Genomic DNA, 24773 nt, shown 5'->3' with positions numbered 1-24773 from the left:
CCAATTTTTTTCTTTCTCTCCCACTAGCTCTTGAGATTAAAAGTCCAAGCTCAGTTGGTGTTTATAGTCCAAAAAGATCAGGGTGATAAGTATGCCAAAATATTTTCCTTTATTGCTAGCCGTTCTCCCTTAATATAGGAGTCACCAAGCAGCCAGGAAGCTAGTTATAGTGCTGTACTCAAATCCACCACTAGATGTCATTCAAAATCCATTTTCCATTCTTAAGACAAAAGATTGATTTCTTATATTTCATCTCAATGGTTTTTTTTCAAAGAGAAAATCTTAACAATTATCTCGATTCTCAAATTTCAAAACTGTAGCTTTATGTTATGTCCACTTCAATATTGCGTATTTCTGGCCCCATAAAAATTAAAATGCTGATTCCATTCACATTCAGAGGTTTTTAGCTTCTTGGGAGCCTTTCCCAGGAAATTCAGTTGTAAAATAGTAAAGAAAGGATCAATATTCTCACCCAGTTCCAAACATGCTGTTTATGATGTGTTAATTGGTGCTTTTCTTCTTCGTTTTTCAGCAGCTTATGGCTGGCCACAGGAATGTAGCCAATCTTTCCCCTGCAGATTTGGAGAGCTTTTCTTAGATCGAACAGAAAGACCGCCATCTCTCTGTGATCAATAAGACACCCCTCCTTCTTCATCATTTCTTTGGCAACTTTAGGCCCCTTTTAGGGCCCTCAGCAAGGCTAAATTGGGCACGGAAGGCAGAGCCCTGCCTTCCTGCGTCTGTCTCACCACGACGCAAAACCAGAAGATTGAAAATCAGTCATTTTGAATGATGTGGTTCATACATATTAAGCTTTGGTTTATTTACTTATGATTTAAGCTATGACTGATAAGATTCAGACATGATAAGCCATGGACTATGACTGGCAAACCACAGTGGCCTGGTATTTTAAAGTTGAAGCCAATAAACAGTTTGTAATTGCCTCTAACCTCAGTTGGACAGTGGTAGCATATAGTCAGTGATCATGACTCCCTTTTACTTTGGGTAGCTAGTCAAACAATCCAGGACTCACTTTATTCATTCCTTGGAGGCACAGAGTTTATTTTTTTCTGGCTTGTTGCATTGTGTGAATCCAAAAAATTGTAGTTTATTATGTAAGTTGTGGCTTTAAAAGAGCCCAATGCGATATGTGAATTTGGCCAATGAAAAACAAGTAGTGATAATGTGTAAAATATAGGCCGTCTGAAAAAGTAGCAACAAATTCCACATATAAGTATGGTTCAGGTTTATGGCTGAGATAAATCTTGATTCACTTCAAGTCCTATTACTTCATCTGTGCTTTAGGTAGTTAGGAAAGAGAAGGCTAATCCCAAATGGCCCATCATTCTTGGGCCCTGATACATTTCAAATACAGAGTCTATAGCCACATGATAGGCATATGTTATTGGTTCTGAGTTGTTTAGTTTTGTTGAAGCAGTTCTTTACAAGTGATATGTGGGCGTTAGTTGTCCAGGTAGTCCTTGACTTACAACCACGATTAAGTCCAAAATTTATGTTGCTAAGTAAAATATTTGTTAAGTGAATTTTCCCCATTTTATGACCCTTCTTGCCACAATTGTTAAGTGAATCACTAAAGTTGTTAAGTTAGTAACACAGTTGTTAAGTGAATCTGGCTTCCCCATTGACTTTGCTTATCAGAAGGTTGCAAAAGCTGATCACATAACCCCAGGACATTGCCACCATTATGAGTCAATTACCAAGCATCCAGATTTTGACCACGGTCCTAAATGTGAAAAACAGTCATAAGTCACTTTTTCCAGTTCCATTATAACTTTGAACAGTCACTAAGTGAACAATTATAAGTCGAGGACCACCTTTATTTGGACTTTGGGTGCTTCTTTAGTTATTTGTACTATAACACATTGTTCTAAGGCCAATCGCTTATTTTTGTAGAAAACCGAAGGAAGAAGATGAAATTGATATTTTGTCATTTATCAAATCTCTGAAAAACAAACATGAATATTTTGCTATTGCAAATGAGTGACAAATACTTAAACTATATAACAAATATTACACCCAACCTTAGTCCAAAGAAAGTAGTACAAGTAGAAAGCAAGCTAAAGTAGGGAGAGGGTGTTGTTAAAAAGAAAAAAGAAAATGGCAACAAGTCATCAAATCTTGCCCCTCTTCGTCCTTGAATTTATGGCTACCATCCAGATTCACTAATTTATTGAAAATGAGAGCAAAACTTTAGACAGAGATAAAGAGAAACAAAGCATTCAGTAAGGATTAAGACTGCATGGAAAAGAAAATTGAAAATTAAAAAATGATAACAGATCTAGTTACAATTTGTGCTTTGATTTGAGATTCAGACAGCATAGACTCATCCCCAACAGTGAAGAGACAGGGCAGAAAACATCCTACAGCCACACAATTTGCACTTCTCAGGTTACCCTGAGGACACAGGTAAACCTCCAAAATGGTTTCAAGGACTGTCTAAAAGAATGCAAATGACTATCTGTCTGCAAGGAGTATAAATTCTTCCATTCCCCACTATTCAGTCAGAGCTGAAGAAGCTTCTTGGATGAGAAGCGAAATGTCTTCAAAATAAACACAAGAAAGTCCAGTTAGTCTCCTGAAAAAAACGCCTTTGGTACCACCATAATAAAAACATAGTTTCTACAATTGTTTCCATTTTCACTATGTAAGATCTCATACTACATATTTGCCATTTTTCTGGTACGTAAAAAAAAAGTATAATTCTGAAATTCCCTCTGAGAAAGGGAAGTGGCTTGGCAGTAGCAGATATAGGCAAGTATAAGAAAAGTAAATATTAAATAAGGTAATGTTTAAATGTGGAACATATTTTGGTAAAGCCTTTTTTGGAACAGAAAAGAGTGCAATTTGATAGGAATAATTAATAAGACACCATCTCTCAAGGAGGATAAAAATGAATTGGTTAAAAAAAATAAGGTAAATAATTCAAATCTCGTTGTAATTCTTTCTTTTAAATCAAGATTGGAACGCTAACTAAAGTGATATTAATTGGACACATTTGTAAAAAGAATATTAATATCCTCTGAATTTCCCATCCATTTTCAGCCTCACTCTCACTCCATAGCACTGAGTTCTGAGAATCTTCAGTAGTGCAATTATGTCATATTTGTACAAATACTGTACAGCCTAGAAGTAAAACTACAGAAGTGTAAGCTGTCTTACTTGTCATTTAGATGTTGCAACTTTTGATCTTTTCTGAAATGCTAAGAATAGATTTGCAGTACAATCATTTGAATAGAACACAAAATTGGTTTAGCATTATGTAAATAAAGCTTGATTCATCAACTCTTCTTCCCACCCCATCTATCTATGTGGTCACTAGGAGTGAAAAAAAAAAAGTAATGGCACATAATCAATCAAAATTCAGGATTTTTTTTACAGCTTTTCTAAAAAAAATGTAATCAACAGCACTGAACACAGAGGCTTTTTTTAAAAAAAAAGAATTTGATTTTTTTCTGAGGAAATAGAACATGGTGAATTTACATACATTACCATTTCTACATTGGTATTCTTTGGTTCAGGCAGACATCTCTTTATTCTCTTTTGTTTTTGTTTTTTCCTGGCTGTCTTTTTATCTTTTTTGTCTTGAGCAACTGCTCTATCTTCTGAGCAAGTGGGGTTTTGTGGAGAAACAGGTAGCTGGACAGTGCTATTCTTGAGTTCAGGATGTAATGTGTAGTTGGTCTATCAGAGCACCTTCCTCTTCACTGTGTTGAAAGGTAGTTAGCTGTTTCTCAGTTACTATGGATGCAGATTTTCTGTCCATCCAGAGTTCCCTCATGTGTTTCATATATCCCATTTCATTAGCTCTACTGTGGTATTCCATCAATTTCAGATAGTCTTGTCTCGTCTATGCATGCGTATATATGTGTATGTGTGTGTATACCATTTCAGGCAAATGGCTGTGTCTAGTCTCTTAAAAACACACACATACACACACGCAGAGAGACTCAAAAATGGTTCTGTCCAAAGTCTAATCACCTTGGTGCCTTTCAGCAATCCTCTCTCAGTCAGCAACCTTCATTTTTTAAATTTTATTTTACAATCTTAACATACGTAATGAACAAAGCAATCTTTACACTTAAAGAACAAATAATAATAGAAACCTAAAGAAAAATAAATAGGAATCCCTCTCAAACTACAAAATATTAAAGGGGGGGGGGCAATCTACCTTATATGTTGTATTTATCAATAGTCTCTGGTTTTCTAATAAGATTACCATAATATAATTGGTATTTTTTTAATTTAGGTTTTTAAATTGTCAACTCACTCAGTTTCTGGAATAATATTTTATCTAAATAGTGATCACCATCCATAAAAAGGTCAAAGTATTTACAATCAGAGATCCAGAATATAAACAATCAAATAAGATTAATGAAAAGAAAGGGGAAGAGAAACGATTGTCAGATTATCTTTGATAGTGACTGTTCCCTTTTTTTAACTGCTGTAACAATATATTTTGTGTATCAGTTTATCAGCTACAGCAGTTTCACAATTTGAATCAAAATAAGAAGTGCAAAAATCGTCTCTTCTTCCAAGTGCACAGTGAAAATATTACATTCTCTCTGAACTTGTCTTCTTCTTTTAGAAATGTTCGTCTTAACTTTTCAAACGCCTGTGGTAATTTTGCTATGTTATCCTGTTTTTGAGGCCAGGAGTATGTTTATTTTTAAGATATTTTTTTTTACTTGCAATAAAAGCCAGTAAACACAGAACTCTTTTTCTCAAATAACCCATTTTTCCTTGAGAAAATAGAACAAAGAGAAACTAACCCACAGTCCCACCTCCAGCATGCTTCATTTCAAGCAGACAAACTTGCTTTTGCTTCAAAGAAGTAGTGCAAGATCCAGACACAACTGAATGAATAACATCATCATCCCCTTTCATTACTCCATCTTTTTTTTTTTTGTGTGTGTGTGTGTGTGTGTGTTCCAGTGTCCTCCTCTTTGGTCTTATCCATTCTTCAAAGATCCAATCACCTGTTGCCTCCTAGTAACCTTTCTCATCCAGGCACCTCCCAAGTGAACCCCCGCCCATCACCTCAAAAGACCATTAAAGGGAATTGTAACTGTTTATATAAAAATTTGGAGCTTTTACACTAATTTTCACCAACTGGGTTTTTCTCTTTATACCCAGCTTGAACCAAATGTGATTAGATGTCTAGCTTTATCACTTGACAGCCCATCATGGACACAAGATGCCCCAACAACAACAATAAAAATCTAATGCTTTTCAGTTTTCCCTGTTTTAATCTACAAGCTCAAAAAGCAAATTAGAAGGGAGTCAGCTTTATGCCAATAGAAAACAAAGACATTGCACCAAAATATGCATCCTTTCAATATTTCAAAAGAAATATTAAAACAAAAGTAGTTTCTTTTTTTTTTGTCAAGGAAATAGTCATACATAAATCGGTGCTGAAAATTTGTTCTTTCTCCCTGAATATGTGTTACAGATTCTTCTAAAACAGATATGGCTGACCAAACTTCCTATATTTTAATTACATCCAACATCACCTGCTATGTTCCACATGTAATGTAATTTGTTTTCCTAAAATAATGTTTCTGCATACAGTAATGTCTTTCATTACTGCCTGCTATAGCTATTATAAATCCATTAGTATCCACACATGACTAGAGAAAAACACTTGAAGTATTCTGAATCTTTAGTTCAAAAAGAACAGGAGGATAGCACAGGTAAATTAACATGAAATTGAAAAAAAGACTTAAACATAGATTTGCACAGTTCATAAATAATATTTCCATAGCAGCAAGTTAGCAATTCAGTCACAGCAACAGTGCTTTTAAAAAAAAGTCACGGCAGGGCTTCATATAAGAAAGAGTTCCCTGCCAAGAATTAGTAAGACACAGAAATATTTTATTTTGAAACTAGACTTAGTAGCAAGACATATTTTCATTTTAGAAAGATTTATCAGGAACTGTTTGCAACCCGTGCTGTTGCATGGCACTGAATCCTACCACTAGGTTTTATATGTGTCTTACTGTTCCTCTTTTCAAAGCTATCTCTTTGGCAATTTTGTAACAATCAATTCCAAATAATCATTCTACTTATTCCCCAAATTTAACTCTGAATTTCGTATTATGTGAAATATCTTTCTGATAATTTTTTTGAGAAACAAATTCTACCTTCCTTTTTCAAGTATACAAAATTACTCAACCGAGACTCTAATGGCAACAAATAAAAATGTTAATAATTGCCATGTTTAGACACTTTACCTAAAATTAGAATTCTAATTATTGATTCAAAATGATGTTTACAAACCAGAGTTATGATCACAGTTTATATAATATACTGTATAAGTCCAAATCAACTCAGTCTTACTACTATGTAATGAAGTGTGTAGGCCACATCATTTATTTCTGGGAATTTATTTCTGTCCCCAAAGTTTAACTGTTCTCATTCTTTGTTCTGTTTCTGCAGCAGAAAAAAAAAAATCAGGCAATAGTCTTTTCTATGTAGGTAGCAATCTGATAGATTATGGGGTTGCACCAGTGCATGACTGCATTCTTGAAAAATTCCTGAAGAATTTTTCCAAGCATTAGCTATAATCCTCTAAGACACTGGTCCCTAAACTTTTGGGCACCAGGGATCGGAGAGGGTGTGGTTTTGGGTGCTGCCTGCATTCCACAAATGGGGGTTCGCTTGTTTGTGAAGACCAGTTTCTGGCATGCTGTGGACCAGTGTCAGTCCACAGACTGGGAGTTGGAGACTCCCACTCTAAGATAGAGCCCTAACCTTTTTGGCATCCCACAGACTGGTTTCGTGAAAGACAATTTTTCCACGGAGTGGGGAGGGGATGGTTTTGGGTTTCTTCACTCATCTGTCATTCATATCCAGCTGTGCCAGTACTGGTCTGTGGCCCAGGGCTTGGGACCCCTGCTCTAAGAGCAATCATTTGGCTTCAGTGATAGCAGCCTTACAAATTATAAACTTTGTTTCTTTTTCATTGGTTCTTAACATTTTATTTATTTCCATTTTTATTGAAAGATAAGAGAGATAAGAGAGGTTTAATTTCTTCATTGTTTTATACTGAAAAACCTAAATGAATGGAATGAAATCACCCAGGCTGCATTTTTCTGATATCATTTAATGATAAGATAGAGTGAGTCAATAATTTTTTTTTTGCATGCTATCATATCCTTTCAACTTATGAGAGAAATATTTTCTGTCTCTGGGTGAAGAACAATAAAGAAATCTGCTTAGAACAATCTCCATATGTCTTTTTTGTTTTGTTTTGTTTTTGGAGCCTGACATCAATCTTGCCAAATTAAAGCAGATTACTTGCATTATAAAACATATGTTCTTGGAACTATTAGGGAGGAGCCATCTTCACCCACTTTTTCTCGCATAAGCTTGCTGAACTGTGTTGTCTCTTGTTTCTCTGGAATGCACTCCCTCTCTATTGGGAATATGGACAGCAGTCCTTTGTAATTATTTATGAGAACTAATGTACACCTACAGCTGCTGCCTTTTCTAATCTGGTGCCCTTTGTATATATTCCACCTTACTTCATAGTTATAAACTTGGCAGTGGTGTCCATGGGCAGCAAGATCCTGGCTATAGCACCAGAGTTGAAGTCCTACCCTTTGTATATGCAATATTAATGCCTGTTTTACTCATCTCCAGATGCCATTACCAAGCATCTGTTCAATCAGGTGGCTTAGAAATCTGCTTAGTTGAAAGAAAAAATGAAAGTGCCTGCTGTTTCTTTACTGACCTTAAAAAAATATAAACATAAATCACCAAAAGATTGACTACTTTCATTTAAATGGAACACTAAGCATTTGACTATTGCAATACTTTACATGTAATCTTTTCTTTGGCCATTAATTAATCAATTTATTTCTTTGACAGTAATAATCCTGACCTTTATTATTCAATATTTTATTTCTTCTTTGTTAAAATTGCTGACCTTTTCTTGGGCTTAAGGCCCCACTTTTTTTTAATGATCCAAGAAAAGATAACATGTTTTTCACTATGCTTTGTCTTTGATGTTTATTTATAGTGAAAAGGCATATACGCATAACAGTTTTCCACGGGCCAAATTTATTTTGCAATTCTGAATGCCTGTCACCTAGAGACAATTCATCTGATAGGAAAGCAACATAGTTTAAGAAACTGAAACAAAAACAGGCAAATTTCAGAGCAGCTCTCTATGGGGGAAAGAGAGAGAGAAAGCGTGACAAGTTCAGCCCTTGATATCACACTGGGCTGTGGGGAGTGAGTAATTGTGATAGCTGCTAGCTGTACCTGTAAAGAACATACTGTTTGGCAGGAAAGTGTATGTTAAAGTATCTTCCTCTTTGAGTTCATCAAGTTTGAAACAAGACACTTGCCCTGTCCTTGGAGAAGAGGCCTTTAGATCATCTCCTTACTTAAAGTGATGTGAAACTCACAATACATGTCGCCCATTTATGGACAGATGTTGATCAGATGACTGCTAAAAAATCCTTGACATAGTTGAAAAATACATAGACGGAACTCCAATCAGCACCATTAGTTTGTTTAACCAAATGTTGGTGAAATTAATAAAAAGAAGCCAAGATAAATATGTATTTCCTGTGACTTTTCTGATTCTGCATTAGCTTTTGAGAAAGGTCCTGATTACCTAGCAACAAGGCATCATATGATCAAGATGAGCGTCACTGTTTTGTTTTCAATCATGGTAGAGTGCTTCAATACTTTCATTTAAAAAGCAGTTGGTAGCAACGATTCTACAATTATTTGCAGCAAGAAAACTTTAAAGGGCAAATAGATACAGCAGGAGCCAACCTCCAGTAGGAAAATTATTTAGAAAAGAAAAAAAAAATCAATCTGGAGTCAGGTTGTATATACAAAATCTTAGAAAAAACAACCTGTATGTATTGCTACATTTTCATATACCAAATTCAACAGTTGTTCATCCCTGTTGAAAATGAATTGTCAGAAAAAAATCACTTTGAGAATAGCTTCCCATAAATAATACTTCACACCTACAATGTAACTGTCTGAGAAGTGATGAATATTTCCTGAAAAATATGTAATTAGTGCTTTTTTTGGACAATTATGTATTTCTAACCTTATGCCACAAAAAATGTGTGTAGAATTATAGCACTACGACTGTAGATTTTTTTTGGTTCATTCAAAGAGGTAAACGTATAGCATTTAGCTGTCATGCATTGCATAATTTGATGTCCCTCATGCCAGTAATAGAAATGTATTTTGAAAAATGCTAACAGATTTTATATCTAGGCAAGCTGCAGCCAAAATGATAAAAAAGGGAAAAATGAAAGAGTCATTGAATATAATTAGTGGTTGTCAAGTTTCAATTTGCTTAAATTATGCTCACAAAAATAGTAGGATGTTATGATTTCTACTTGCAGCTGTGCACTCCTTCTGTGGAAGTGTACCATTCATCAAAACTATTAATATCCTTTAGAAGCCTACTGTGGTTTATTGAATATTTTTGTAATGAGTATAGCTTAAAACTACAGATTTTTCAGCATCTCCCCAAAAATCTAGTTAGGCTTTATTTTCCTACTAAAACAAGCAGAATGGGATAGAAAAAGCAACACTTCCAGATGGGAAAGTGTGCAGTTTCCAGAATTGACAAATATTGTCAATTCCTTTCCTGGGAAAAGAGAAATCCATCAAAATGTTATTGTTTAAACAGCTACTTAATATTACTTACCATGTGTCTTAGGTGTTGTAACAAAATGTGTATTACAATGGACATGGCCAGTCCCCAAAACACCACTTCCTAGGAAGGCCAATGGTAAAACAGAGAAATTCATTGCTCTAGAACAGGGGTAGGCAACCTTGGCTCTTTTATGACTGGTGGACTTCAATTCCCAGAATTCCTATTGGCTCAGGAATTCTAAGAGTTGAAGTCCACGAGTCATAAAAGAGCCAAGGTTGCCTACCCCTGCTCTAGAATATGAATAAAAGTTGTTTTCTAAACACTCAAATACATCCCATAGGTTTCAAATCTCCATTCTCATCCATGTACAAATTCACTAGGTATTTGCAATATAAGTATTGAAGTATAGGGGATAGTATTGTGTTGCAATTTGTAAATGCTTACAAAACTGGGGGTGGTTTGTAGATTTCTAGGATGATAGGTATTTCACATCTATAATACAAGATTCAGTTAAGGAGCTACACAGAGTGATGATAGCAATAGTGCTTAGACTTATATACTGATTCACAATGCTTTTACAGCCCTCTCTAAGCGGTTTACAATGTCAGCATATTGTCCCCAACAATCTGGGTCCTCATTTTACTGACCTTGGAAGGATGGAAGGCTGAGTCAACCTTGAGTTGGTCAGGATCGAACTTCTGGCTGTGGGCAGAGTTAGCCTGTAATACTGCATTCTATGGCTCCTTGATGAGGGATTATAACATAATGACATTTCGCTGAGATTTACAGAAGCCTATTTTGCAACACAGCCAGTGTGTGGAGGCTGTTTGTGTGTTGTGAATAGTAAAGCACGCTTTCACAAACTGAAGCCTGTTTGCCAATTTTTCTTGCTAGGTAGGCTTAGACATCCCCAGTCTACATTCATTCACTTCACACAAGGGCTATAAATCTGTACATGGAAACCCAAAGGTGCTTTTTCAAAAGGCAACTGGACTGTTTTTTTTCTTGAGAAAGAAGAAGAAAATTTTTCGCTTCTCATCCAAGAAGCTTCAATAGTTGTGATGTGGGGGATGGATAGGTACTGGCAGTTTTTTTCTTCTTCCACAAGAAAAAAAAAATCCAATTGCCTTTTGAAAAAGCATCTTTGAGACAACTATGACCTGGATGACTGAGAATCTCCACAGACATATGAATATAGAAAGTTGTATGTTCTGAGTCACACATATAAAGACAGGTGACTCAAAACCCTCGGCAAACCTTTTGGAGAAAAGGAGAAAGAAGCTTTGTGCTGAAGTGGGAAGTGGGACACAGCTAAGATTCCCCTCCTTTCTCAGATTAACGTTGGAATTTGTAGGGAAAAGAGTTTAACCATGTAATAAATTGGCAGACATATAATATCTGTTCTAAGAGTCTTCTACTTTTTAGAAAAACAGGAGAATGTTTGCTAAGAGTGGCATTAAGTTTAATTTCTTTTCCTCTACATTTGTGCCTTTGATGATCATTGTTTCTACCAATTTAGATCTTGTATACTTTATGTGCTGCATTTTATTCATCTATTTACTAATATTTATATGCCCTCTTTGCGTATTGGCACCTCAAGGTTATTTGTAAACAAGTGCAAATCAACATCTGCTCAGAATTTCATATTGTCTTGTACATTTTCTTCTAAGAAATCTGTGATTCCAGCAGCCCAATGTTACTGTGTGTACACTGATCGTTTTGTAGGAAAGGCCCTATAGAACATATTTTCTATCATTTCCTCCCTTTATTTGCCAGTAAGGCAGGTCAGGTGACCCCTGTCTCTTTCACATGCAAAGTTAAGGTAATGGCAGATAATGGCATCTCTCTGACAAACAGATGGAGAACTTCCAAAATATCACAGCCTGGCAGAAGACAGAGCTATGGTGAAGAGACTCAAAAGGTTTCTAGGAGAGGAACTTGGAGATCTCCAACCTTTCATTGTGTGTGCTCAGCCACAATACTACAGTCAGTTAGTAGACAAGAAGAATCCCAGGGAAAGGTAACCAGTGCCTTCATTGTCTATGAAAATTCTCAGTCATCCAGGTCTTGTCCCAAAAGTGATTTTTTCAAAAGGCAATTGGAATTTATTTTCCTTGAAGGGGTTTTGCTTCTCATCCAAGAAGCTTCTTCAATTCTTCAGTTCCAGAACTGAAGAAACATCTTGGATGAGAAGCGAAATGTCTTCAAGGAAGTCCAGTTGCCTTTTGAAAAAAACACACTTGGGATAGGGCCTTTACTATTTTACAATGTAATGATATCATTCTCTAAATGCAATGTACAAGGAGATAAGTAAAGCACACAGCTTTATCCAGATAAAGAATGAGGAAATATCCAGAAAGAAATACCAAATGCATCTGCTTACAATAAAGCACTGAAGAATATAGAATTCATATAGCTCCTTCCAAAAACCTAAAAGGAAAATTAACCAAGAAAATCCTAGACTCATCTATTGTTCACTGTAGCATCCAGATGCCCAAAGAAATGTTAAATGCAATTCCTTGATATTTAAAGGTTGCCCATCTTCTGCAATAACAAGCAATGAATGTAGCTTCAGCCTTCTGCTGAAATGAAATAAAAGACAAGCAAGTAAGCCTTATTTCCCACAATCAAGGAATAATCTGGAAATTATCCTGATCCCTCTATATCTGTGCCCAGAGTAAAAAGTTTGAGAATCATGGGTACTTACCCAAATCTGCAGTTTTACCCTCTTGTCATTCCTGTAAACAGTCTTCACTTTGAAGTCAATTCCCACTGTACTGACAAAGGCAGGTGTGAAAGTGTCATCAGCGTATCTGAAAAGGAAGGAAGTCTTGCCCACACTACTGTTGCCAATGATCAGAAGCTTGAACATATAATCAAAGTTCTGGTCTGAAACATCCTTGGGTCCATATCTGGCATCTGTTACCGAAGCCATCTAAAGAAAACAAAAGCATCGCAGACTAAATGAAGACAGCTATTTATTTCTGTTTAGACTTATCAATCAAGTATGTATGTAATGCAGGTTCTAGTCTCAAAGAAAAAAGGTGAAAGACTCTTTGGAGTCAGTCTTGAGTCTTGCTGTGACTGCATAAATATATCCATGTGTTTTTCTTGCTCGTGATATGAACATGATTTGTCTTTTTTTTTTCTGCGTTACTGTAGAAAGCTAGGAAGATGGCCTTGGAAGAGATATTCAGAAACTGTTATGTAAACAAAAAATACAGAAGCATACCTTAAATCCTGGGAAAACAGATAGAAAAGATTCAGAATGACTCGTCCTAACTCACCATAGTGTAAGAGGGAGGGAAACAAAAGCACAATCAGTGTTGCAAAATTCTATTAGTATCGTCTATCTCAATAGAATAAGTATTAGTCTTCCTGTTGAGTTGCTTTCCAGACCTGATCTATCTTGTAAAGCTGACAGATTCTTAGAGGAGATCCCTTTACATCAGCAGACCCTTAATTCAGACAGGGGCCCCAGTGATTTCAGCAAGTCTAATTCTAAGAATGCCACTCTTTGGATCTAATCCTTCTTCTGTGCAAGCTGATGCCACATATTTATAAAAAGTTATCCAGATAAGCTGTGAATGCCTTAGAAATAAAGCTTACTCTCTTCTATATATGTATTCACCCTGTCATTTTGGCAAACATATGCTAACAAGTACAGGGGGAAAAATCATCTAATGCTTACACATTATTGCAAATTATTTATGACAAGGATATAACTAGAAAATCTGTTTTTTTAATCTTTGTAGTATTGTTGGCTGGAAACAATTACCTCAGGTAACAGCTAGTCAAATACATAGAATCTATTGTGCTTGGACTCATGCATAATATAGTCTGCAGGGAATTAAGAATATTTATTGTTTTATTGTGTCTCATTTTAATAATGTATATAGATGCCCATCTCACAATACAGTGTCTCTAAATATACTAAAGGATTAAAACTTAATCAAAAATACCTTACATAAAACAAATAATAACTAGAAGCAACAAATAAACATAAATCTACATGTGAGATCTAAGAACATGACACTTCTAACATTGGACTGGAACCAAACAAATCAACCAATAGATTTGACTTAACCTTCTACCAAAAGGCCTGGGCAGGGGATCAACCGGCTCTTTACAAAAATCTAATAGATTCTGGACCATCTGGATTTATTTATTTTGAGTATGGCATATCATACATGGACTAGCAATATTAACATTTCACCTAGATTAATAAAACACAATAAAATATCAATGTTAAAAAGATCTGTGTTCAAATGCCAATGGCAATCTAACCACTGAAGCACAGCATTGTTCATATAAAAAAAAAATCAGATACTGGACCAGTATATGCCCTCAGCTTACAGTTTGACCTGAGACTCCCGCCATCTGGATTTATAGATAGATGCAGTTTCATAGGGCCAGTGTTGCATATTCCCTGAAACTTGTAGATTAATTCCAATGATTCTATGTTGCATCCTCAAGTTTTTAAAAAAGGAATGGGGGCGAGTGGGAAGTGAAGCTTTGCAGTACTATAAAGGTAAATGCTTTCTTTGTCCAGTCATGCCCAACTAGAAGGTAATGCTCATCTTCATTTCTTAGCTGAGGGAGTCAGCCTTGTCTGAAGACACTTCCATGGTCATGACTATATGCTGAGGTACATGAAGCACTGTTATCTTCCCATTGAAGTGGTACCTATTTATCTACTTGCATTTGCATGCTTTCAAACTTGTGCAGTGCTTGGGTCATGAACACGGGCTGTCAGCTTTCCAGCTGACAAGCTCAGTGTCTTTAACCGCTGAGCAATTATGTCCCCTTTGCAGTACTATGAAGAGGTAGGAAAGCAAGAAGTGCATGCTTAGTTTGGTAGCAACCAAAAACATCTCACTGGGAGATATCAGGGTTGATTGGAGGGTTAACTTCTAAGGGGAGGGAAAATGGAGAGTGAGGACAAATTACTTAATAGATCATTATTGGATCAACCACAACATAATTTTAAAAATGGCTGTTGTTGACCAGTAGAGAACATAGGAGCTGCTGGAAGGGTGGGGATGTGCCAGGCCTTCTAGCCAACTGGACCTAGGATGGTCACTAGATCAGAAAGAAGTACTCTAAAGCAAACCCCCGGAAGGGCTGAAGAAGGCTTAGGATGGCAAGAGCAGTTCTGAACCAGCATTTTAATACAAGGGTGATGGGTGCATTTGTGATTGACTATAAGTGGATGGAGGGTGACATCATCTGTTCCTGCACACATACAAAAATGGATGGCCAGTACTGATAGTGGAGCAAGCAGGGTATAGATCTGCCCTTTGTTTTTCCTATTCAAATTCAGTGCACAGAATAACCTCCTAATTTCCGGCTTGTAAAAGCCGTTTCATTAGATATACATTTCAGGTTTTAAAAATGTTATCAGAGAAATAAACTACCGATCAGACCATTTGTGCTACAACTATGAGTCATAAAAAACATAATACATTTGGGGCAGCTAGGATAAACAAATTACACTGAAGGTACCATTCCAATGTGATAACATATTTCTCTTGTTCTAAGCAAATAAAGCACTTTTGCTCTTCACATCTGCCTAAGTAGAAGACAAAAAAAGAAAAAGAAAAAGTAAAGAGGTCAGAGCCAAGCCAGAACTGGAAATCAAATGAAGCCCATAAATCCTATTTTGGCTTTGGCTAAATGTATTTACTGAAGCAATATTGCACCTGCAAGAGGATGATGAACACAATCACTTCAAAGGTATATGAGTGGGTGGGTGGGTATACTGTGTATACTGTGATCCTTGTGTATTGTCTCCTACAGAGCTCATGACTAATTGGAATGGACTGTAAATAAAAAGCAGTCTTCAGAAAAACTAACAGGCTGACCTTAGAATGGAATACAGTTAAGAAATATCAATCTATAATTTTAATTTTCCACCCTTTGATCATAATGGTAATATATCATTTTAGGATCCTGTATTTTGGAGATTTTAGCAGTTACTGAGATTTTGAGAGTAGATACTGTTGATAAGATAGGAACTATAGCAGGAGAAGATTAGATAGGAACCAGCGTTATTCTATTATCTCTGCTAAAAGAACTAGCTGTACCAGATTCTTCGTCTCCTAAGGAAAATTTGTAACCACTCTTTTCTTATTACAAGTACCTAAGCTCATTTTTCTGCATCCCTTAGCATCTCTTTTTTCTTCTTCTTTTGCTTCATGCCTTCAGACTACAAAGCTATCTTGCAATTAGGATTGTATATAAATTAAACAGGGAGCCCTGTTTCTCTGAGGCACAAGATAAATAAATAAGCGCTAGAAATCAGAAATACTTATATAGATTAATTTCTTTAAAAGAATGCATACTTTGGTTATTCCAATATCTTTAAGTCTTAGGAAAAAGAATCTACTAATTCAGGTTGCACTGCATTTTAGGTAGCCTGGATGCTGATCAACAAAAGTACCATGCCCCACAGGGATCGATACTAAAACAACAACAACACCCTCTTAATATATCTGCAGAAGCCATAAATATTATTTGCTCATTGAACAGATACTTTGAAATATTCTTATCTTTGCAGAAAACTCTTGCAGGAATTGCTTACACAGCAAACATGTCTGCATCATATTCATAGGTACAGAAATGACTTACTTCATGGTGAGCCACATGCTACTTTACAACCAAGCTTAGAGATATAAATTATAGCCTTTTTATAATTGCCAGACAAACCTGATTAGCAAATTGGATTCATCATCATTCTAGCCATTGTCTATTCATTGCAGAATAAAGGCCTCTTCTGCTTCCAACCTATACGGTTCTGGGCTTTCTTTTGCCAATTGGGCCTGCAATTCTTGCTGATATCATCAATCCATCTTGTTTCAGGTGTCTTTCATGGACATTTTTTAATCAGGTGGGATCCATTCTATGACTGCCTTGGTCTACCTGCCATCAGTTCTTCTTGCTATGTGACCAGCCTGTTTCCATTTCAATTCTTTTACTCTCTTGATGATATTGTATACATTTGTTTGTTCTCTAATCCAGAGGTCCCCAACCTTTTGGGCACCAGGGACCAGTTCCGCGGTGAAAGGAGTGTGTGGTTTTGTGTGCTGCCTACATTCCACGAATGGGGCTTTGCTTGTTTGTGCAAACCGGTTGCTGGCATGCCATGGACCGGTACTAGTCCATGGACTGGGGGTTGGGGACCCCTGCTCTAATCCATGTACAGGTCTTTCTATCTTGTCTTGTAACGCCGAGCGTGTATCTTTCCATGGCTCTTTGCGCTACTCGTAGCTTTTCTATTGATTGTGAGGTTAGTGTCCATGTTTCACCGGCATATGTTTGAGTGAGCAGGTAGCACACATTGACTGAAAACTTTTCTCTTCAGGCACAGGGGTGGTTGTTTTTGAAAATTATGCTTAGCTTGCCAAACGTCTGCCAACCACATTTAACATGCAACTCAGTTTCCTTTATTGTATTACCTTCCATTGAGATTTGTTGGCCAAGATATATGTAGTGGTCTACTATGTCTGGCAAATTGGATTATCTACTACCACTTATGGCAGTCCAATTTTTTTTTAATAAAAATATTTTTTATTCAAAAGTTAAAATCCAATTTAACTCTATATTATCAGTTACTATACTTTAGACTAAGAGTTCTTGAAAATAGGTGTCCAAAGTCAATCAATAAGAATCCCATGCCAGCGGGAGACAATATGGTGCCCAGGATTGCCAATATACCTGGAGATATTTTGTCTTGTCACATTTCTCTGTTATATCTCACTTCAAATTTTTTAATTCAATAATTATGATAAATTAAAGGCTATTATGCTACAAGCAAAGTTCTCTAGCTGCATATTCTTTTATTAGCAAGAATGCCTTTGGATTCCACGTGGAATCCAGTTATAAATTATTCCATATGGATATCCTTTTCATTTTTTGTTTTTGTTTTTTAAAAAGGACCATTATAAAAATTTGCAGCCCAATGCTTTGTTTACAGGTGTGTCCCCTATACCAATAACAAAGGTAAATTATAATAGCAGGAGGACATCCTGGGGAATTACGTATAATGGAAAGAATCCTCACAATTCTTTTTGATAAAGGAATGTTTTGTAGGTAACTAGATGCACTATAGAAGACACCTCCAGATGAGATGGGTGGCACATAAATCCAACAAACAAACAAACAAGTACCTTCTCTTTTAGAGATAATTTATTCTTGCCTAGTTTTTCTATCACAGTAACTGACAGAATCTCTGAACTTTAGGTTTTTGTATTTGGGAAAATGAGCCAACTTTAAAGTCTTCATTTATACGTTGTGCAACTTGGAATAACTGGAATTTAATTAGGGACTGAAATCAATTTTAAGGATACAAAGGTAGCACATTGGATGTATAATTTCAGAGAAGCAACCTGGAATTAAGGAAAAACTTCCTAACAGCGAGGACAATTAGCCAGTGAAACAGCTTGTCTTCAGAAGTTGTAGGTGCTTCATCTGGAGGTTTTAAAGAAAAGACTGGATAGCCACCTATCTGAAATGATATAGGGTCTCCTGCTTGAATAGGGGGTTGGACTAGAAGATGCTCTCTCTGAATCAGTGTTTCTCAACCTTGACAATTTTAAGGCATGTGGACTTCAACTCCCAGAATTCCATAGCCAGCATTGCTGGCTGTGGAATTCTGGGAGTTGAAGTCCACATGCCTTAAAATTGTCAAGGTTGAGAAACACTGCTCTGAATGCTCCCTATTGAAGACAAGCACTTTCCCCTAACTTTCTGAATCCCTTAACTTTGGTTCTGACAACTGAATGTGGAAGAACATTCCAACATCAGATCCAGGGATAGGCAGCCTCCAGATGTTTTAGACATCCATCTACATTAGCCCAAGTGAGAGAGACCTATAGCAAGAAATGTTGGGAATTGTCACATAAAATATTTGACCAATATCAGGCTGCATACTCCTGATCCACCTGCATTAAAGTCTTTTTTAAGAGACGCTAGTCTTCCTCAACTTTGTGTTCTCCAGAGCAGAGGTCACCAACCTTTCTCAGTTGGTGGACTGGAGGGAAAGGGAGACGGCAGCATTTTATGCATGTGTGTGCACGCAAATGGGGCCGCAAGCACGCATGCAATGCAAAAGGGGTGGCGCTAGCGCCCATGTGATACTTGCTAGCTCTGCTCCATTCTTGCAGGGTATGGCACCCCGTTTTCATGCCCCAAGGCCCGGTGTTCTGTTTTGGCACCCTGTTTTCACGCCCCAAGGCATGGTGTTCCATTTTCACACCCTGCGGGGTGGCATCATCTCATTTTGCGCCCCACGGCACAGTGTCCTGTTTTCATGCCCCAAGGTGTGGCAGCGTCCCATTTTCTTGCCCTGCAGCACAATGTCCCATTTTTGCGCCCCACAGCCATGGTGCTAGACTGAGTGGGGTATGTGTGCGCATATATGCGCACACTGGCCAGCCTGTCCCATGGTCCGGTAGCCAATAGACCACGGCCCGGTAGTGGGCTCTGGCCCACAGGTTGTGGATCCCTGCTCCACAGCATTCCAGCTTTCATTATTTTGGTCAGTATGGCCAACAGTTGTTTTAGAAGCTGGGGGAGAAATGTTATATCAGTAGGCATTGGTAATAAGAAATTAGAAATCTATATACGCCTTTTCAGATTTTTTTTTATTTATCAATAAAGGAGAATATTTGTAGTTCAGGATTGAAGTGAGGGGTCCTTGGCGCTCTCTGAGCTTGGTTGTTTTTTGCAGACATTTCATTACCCAAACTAGGTATATCATCACTGCTAGTTGGCTAGTTTGGCAGTTCCTTAATTAGGGTATTGTTTAGATCAGTGGTTCTCAACCTTTTTAATGCCTCAACCCCAACCGGTCGTAGGTCGAGGACTACCCAACCGGTCGTAAGTCGAGGACTTTCCCTGCCTGGGAGTGCTGCACATGTGTGGTGCCACCCCCTGTGCCGGCCGAGGCGTAGCTGGCAAGCGGCAGAGACGGAGCAGGCCTACCACCGGCTGGGCCACCAGCTGGCCAGCCCAAGGGAGGTAAGGCACCCGCTGGGCCCCACACGCGCCAGCAACCTTCCCTGTGCCTGCCAGCCTCCCATCTCCCACCCCTGGCCCTCTTTTACTTACATTTTTAGTAGTTGCTCAGCAGGGAGGGGTGGAAACTTCCAGACAGCTCGCCTTCACTGCAGACAACTTGCAGCACCGTTTGCAGAATGGGACTTTTGGCGGGCTCAGAGTCTATTCTCTTGGCTTTCAAAAGCCAATAGAATAAAAGGGAGTAGCACAGCTAAGGAAAAGGGGAAAAAATGGCGGACTGCGTTGTTTGGCGACCCCCATAAAATGGTCGTTCGACCCCAAATGGGGTCCCTTCCCACAGGTTGAGAACCACTGGTTTAGATGATTTCGATCTGATGTTAATCTGTGCTCATTTGGGTGCTGATTGCTGGTAGAGATGTGTTTTGATCTTTTTGCTCCCTTTTTGGCTTGTGACTGTCTCTTTTGCATATTATATAGATATTGTTTAGCCATCAATAGACACATAGACATAAATGATAAAAAAAATGCACGTGTAAGTTAACTATGTCATCAAGAGATGTTCCCTGGCAAGATCTTTACTGCTCACTTACCCTGCCTCGTTCACATTTTATACGAGATCCAAATAGCATGGTCTTCTGGATGTGATCTATGTAGTCCCTAAGAGTCAACAGCAAACTGATGACACATACTGTAATCCGTTGAAATATTCTCCCTCCTGAATGTCCACAGATCTTGTTATTTTCAAGAAAGTAAGCAGGAACTTCCTCCCTCTTTGATAAGCTTCCACCCATTACTCCTTGTCCTGCCCTCTAGTGGCCTAGAGACCAAGTCAATCCCCTCTTCTTTGTGACAGCCCCTCAGGTACTGGAAGACAATTTTCATGCTTCCCCTGATCTTTCTCTTTGATAGGCTGGACATACTTAGGTCCATCAACTGTTCATCATACAATTTAGCCTTCAGATCTTTATCTGTTGCTCTTCTTGGCACATTTTCCAGTGTCTCAACAACTTTTTTGCATCAGAGTGACCAGTACTGGATGCAGTACTCCAAGTGTGGTCTCAGCTGTGCAGTGTAAAGTGGTACTATCACTCTTCGTTATCTTGACACTATCTTTCTATTGATGCATCCTACGACTGCATTGGTTTTTTGGGCAGCTGCAGCATACTGCTGGCTCATACTTAAGTGATGGTTCAGTGTCTCCGATATTATAGCTGCCAGTCCTTCAAAATCCTGGGATGTAAATTATCTGGTCCAAGTGATTTGTATTCATCCAGGTGAATAGGTATTTTCTTACTAATTCCTTGCCTATTTTGACTTGTATACCTGTTCTATGTCTGTTGGTGTTGTTTTTGATAGGTTGGGCTGTTTCTTCTTTCTGCATAAAAGGCAGAGGTTTCTAGTTTTTATCTATTTCATTTTCCCTCTGCCTTGCTACAAACTATCACTTTGCTGCAGAAATGCCACCAATTACATCAAACAGATTTCTAGGCAACAGAGCACGTTGAAGGGGAACATAAAGAAGATCTTCTTCCCCTTTTGCTGGTTTGGGAAGTGAACAGTCCAATTTATGGTGTTCTTGTTGACATCATCCTAGATCCAGCCCAATATTTTCACTGAATGCCAACATGTACAAGTTATTTAGTGATATGGCATATTCCAGTTATAAACTATTATCAATGTAGCTAGAATGTGTTTAATTATTGAAGCAACTAAGAGATATGATATTGATATATAATATTATATCATCAGCCATCTTATTCTTCTGAGTAACTTAGGAAATGATTGAGAAACTTAATGTTATGGCAGGAAGAGTCTGTTGTACTGCCTGGCCATTGACTTCTGGGGTCTTATTTTGCCTCCTTTCTTTTTTCATCTGCATAAACTACATTGGAAGAGGCCATGCAGAGGTTTTTGTTGAAGAGTCATGAATATGTCTATGCAAAAAGTGTCATTTATCGGTCTTTATCTGTTAACCTACTCTCAGGGATGAAATGAAAAAATTAGATCAGGCATGTATATATAATTATGGGATGAGTAAAAGTCAACAAGCTGAGGCTTAAGCCAGATAAACAGAATTACTGTGAATAAATGTTGAAATCCATTGCTCTGAATTGAAATATGAGATTTCTGTCAGATAGGGTGACTTTCTATGAACAGTACTATTCATAAGTACAAATCATGTTGGTCATCAGGAATACATTTTAAAGCCCTTGGTTGGCCAACTAACCTAGGAAAAAAAAGAGATTGCCACAATTATTAACTCTAATCTGCTGGTACTCATACTAATTTACTGTATTACATTCTTCATATTCCTCTTCCTTTGAGATCCTGGAAGGCTTCTGTTTTTCACTTCTTTGCTCTTTTCTCATAAGGAATATCATCTCAGCTAGAAAATTTCAGATATATACTGAATTGTATATCGAATGCTATATTCATATTAATACACATGCCCTTTGTTTCAGACGTCCTCCTTGCTTCAGAAATTCTACTGCCATTTCAGTTTCAATATGGTAAACCTCCTGTGCATTATTTTTGGATGTCAATTCATGCTTTACTCTTGGGATCAATTTTCACTAATGCTGTTCAGCATATCCATAGTATGTCTTGTTTTTTCATTGAACCTTGCATATTTACACAAAGCATTAAGATGCACAATACGTATAGTTTATGAATGGAATTTAAAGTTTCTGCACTGCATACCCTATTTTGGAAAACAAATAAGGCCTCATTCAAAACAAGGACAATTGATTATCAGGAATTATAGCAATCCATCATTTCAAATGTAGTGCTTCACTGTAGCTTTTTTGAAATGAAATCTAGGAGTGATTCACTTTCATCATGAGAAATCAAGAACCAACAAAGATCTGAATGATAAGTGTAATATTACAAATACTAACTAATGCTGGCTATTACAACCAAAACAGCCTATCTGAAAAATAAAATAGCCTTCAGCTTGGTACTTTCCAATCTTATCATCCCTTTTTTGAACAGTCACTGTCTAGGTTACCCAATAAGTCTGAATGGTATCAAACTATAAAAAAATGATTCTAAAATGACAATGAAAATGGCAAAGCACAATCCCTTCACACAATTTGGTACCCTCTAGAGAGGTTGGACAACAGCCAACAGAGAAATGAAATCGGATCAGTCACTTTTTGTTGCTGCTGTTGCTTGTTAGTTAATACCTGATTCATTTTCCAAAGAACAAAAATGAAACATTAAATGTACACTAATCTTTAAAATGTACTAATTTCTTAACAGTATTTAATTGGATTCACTCTACTATGCCTACTTAGTGGGCTAATACATAAGGATGGAATTTTAATGCTTCTCTTAACTTTGGCATCACATCTTCAGGTAGCCAATACTGCATTTGATCTCACCAAAAGAATGAGCCTAAAAAAAAAAAAAAAATACAAGCCGCTTCTGGAAATCAAACATTTAAACTGGAAAGATCCATGCCTCCCTGTCATTTCAGAAAGAGGAGTAAGTAGCTTTGAGGCACTCTGCATGTTCTCAGAGGCACTCCTATTGCCGGCTCTTTTTAAAGTTCATCCCTGAGCCCAGCAACCTGGGCTAATTGGAGAGAACTTCCTCTTAGCCACGAGAGACACGGGTCTTGAGAAAGACCGTCCCGTCCCTTATTTCTTCTCCTCGCTTGCCGAGTTCGTAGCATCAGCTGCTGCCTCTTCAGCTATTTCCAAGCAGTCCTTTCACCCTGCAATACCACGGACAGTTCCTGCCGGCCGATCGCGGTCGGGAGCAGCGGCGCAGCCAGCCTCCCCTACCTCGTCCGGGAACGGAGAAAGTTTGGTGGGAGCGGAACGCGGCGCGCTCTTACCTTGGGCGCAGAGGATGGAGCCGCTCCTCGCCCGCAGCGAAGAAGAAGAACCGAGATCAACCAGGGGCGGCGGCGGAGGTTGGAGGTTCAGCCGGGGTCGAGCCGAACAGGCGTCTGGCCGAGGCGAGCGCGTGTCCAGCTTAGCAACACATTCAGAGCAGCTCCTCCGCGCCCGTGAAAGGAGACGGCCGTCAGGGCGGAGCTACCGCAGGCCGCCCCCGCTCTCGCCCTCAGCGGGAGAAATAAACAGGGCCTTTCTGGGGCCAGCTTGTCCTTTTCTCACAGGGATTGTGGCCCCGCCACATAATGAACCCCAGGCTAGCCTATTTCATCTGAGCCTGTTGGTGCGAGCCCAGTCCCTGTGCTTCCTTTCTGATTTAATGTGTTATGCGGAGTCCCAAAAGCAGGCTGAGTAATCCCCCTTCTCGGGTGTAATCCTGGCATCTCTGGGCTGCCTTTTGTCTGTCTGTCCGTCCATCTCTCCATCTATTTATTTATGATCTATTTTTTTTTAAAAAAAAGAATGTGTTATTTGATTGATTTGTGTGCTGCCCATCTCCTCTAGAGGTGTCTGTGGAACGAGTAATCTCTAGTAATCTCTCTTCTCCTTTCAATGTAGGTAGCTCCAGTATGCAGGAAACAAACAGGTTCATTGTCAAAGAGCAATTAAGTTAATATAAATACATCACACACACACAATTCCCCAACAATTTTCCTTCCCCCTGTTTAGCACCACCTGACTGAATTTAAGGCCCAGGTCCTCGGGTTTGCTGGACTACCAAATTTGAGGGAGTATGGAATTCAGAGGGAGGGGAGAGTTTCAGGCTGGATTCCAGCAACAACAATTTGGAGTGCACTCCACTCAACCAAGCAATAGCAGGGAGATTTTCATCTCCACCAATACCCATATAAGCCACAATCCACACTCAATAGGTTCTTCCACAGATCAGCAAAAAAAAAAAAAAAAAAGTTTTACTGAAAACACAGCCCTCAGTTTTTCCCCTAGTGATAAGCTCTCACACATCTGATAACCATGGCAATAGGTGTACCCTGGATGGGCCCATATTCTGATTATTTTTTTTTACACATGTCTCACAAGAACACAATTACTGAATAAGGTTCCACCAGTTTTCCACATCCCCAATTATTTCAGGTGGGTTTAATGTTTTTTCTTAAGCTAGCCCCACAGCTTTTACATAGTGAAAGAAACTCAGATGTTCTGAGCAGATGCAAAGAGAATAGATCTTCTCACCAGCT

General features: G+C 38.1%; 1 protein-coding gene across 1 annotated transcript in view; it reads right to left on the bottom strand.

Moving 5' to 3' along the window:
- RAB3B (RAB3B, member RAS oncogene family) overlaps positions 1-24584 on the bottom strand; it is a 58729-nt gene extending 34145 nt beyond the window's left edge. The window contains exons 1-2 of the mRNA XM_039319981.1: positions 23517-24584; positions 12363-12590 (exon numbers count right to left, since the gene is read on the bottom strand). Of these exons, the coding sequence (XP_039175915.1) occupies positions 12363-12590 (228 nt within the window). The 5' untranslated portion in view covers positions 23517-24584. The remainder of the gene's footprint in view (positions 1-12362; positions 12591-23516) is intronic.
- Between the last annotated feature and the right edge of the window lie 189 nt (positions 24585-24773).

The sequence above is a fragment of the Crotalus tigris genome, unplaced genomic scaffold (assembly GCF_016545835.1).
Source record: "Crotalus tigris isolate CLP2741 ecotype Arizona unplaced genomic scaffold, ASM1654583v1 scf7180000023617.9722795, whole genome shotgun sequence".
NCBI lineage: Eukaryota > Metazoa > Chordata > Lepidosauria > Squamata > Viperidae > Crotalus > Crotalus tigris.
The sequence above is the reverse complement of the archived record's forward strand: the minus strand, read 5'-3'. Positions and strand labels throughout refer to the sequence as shown.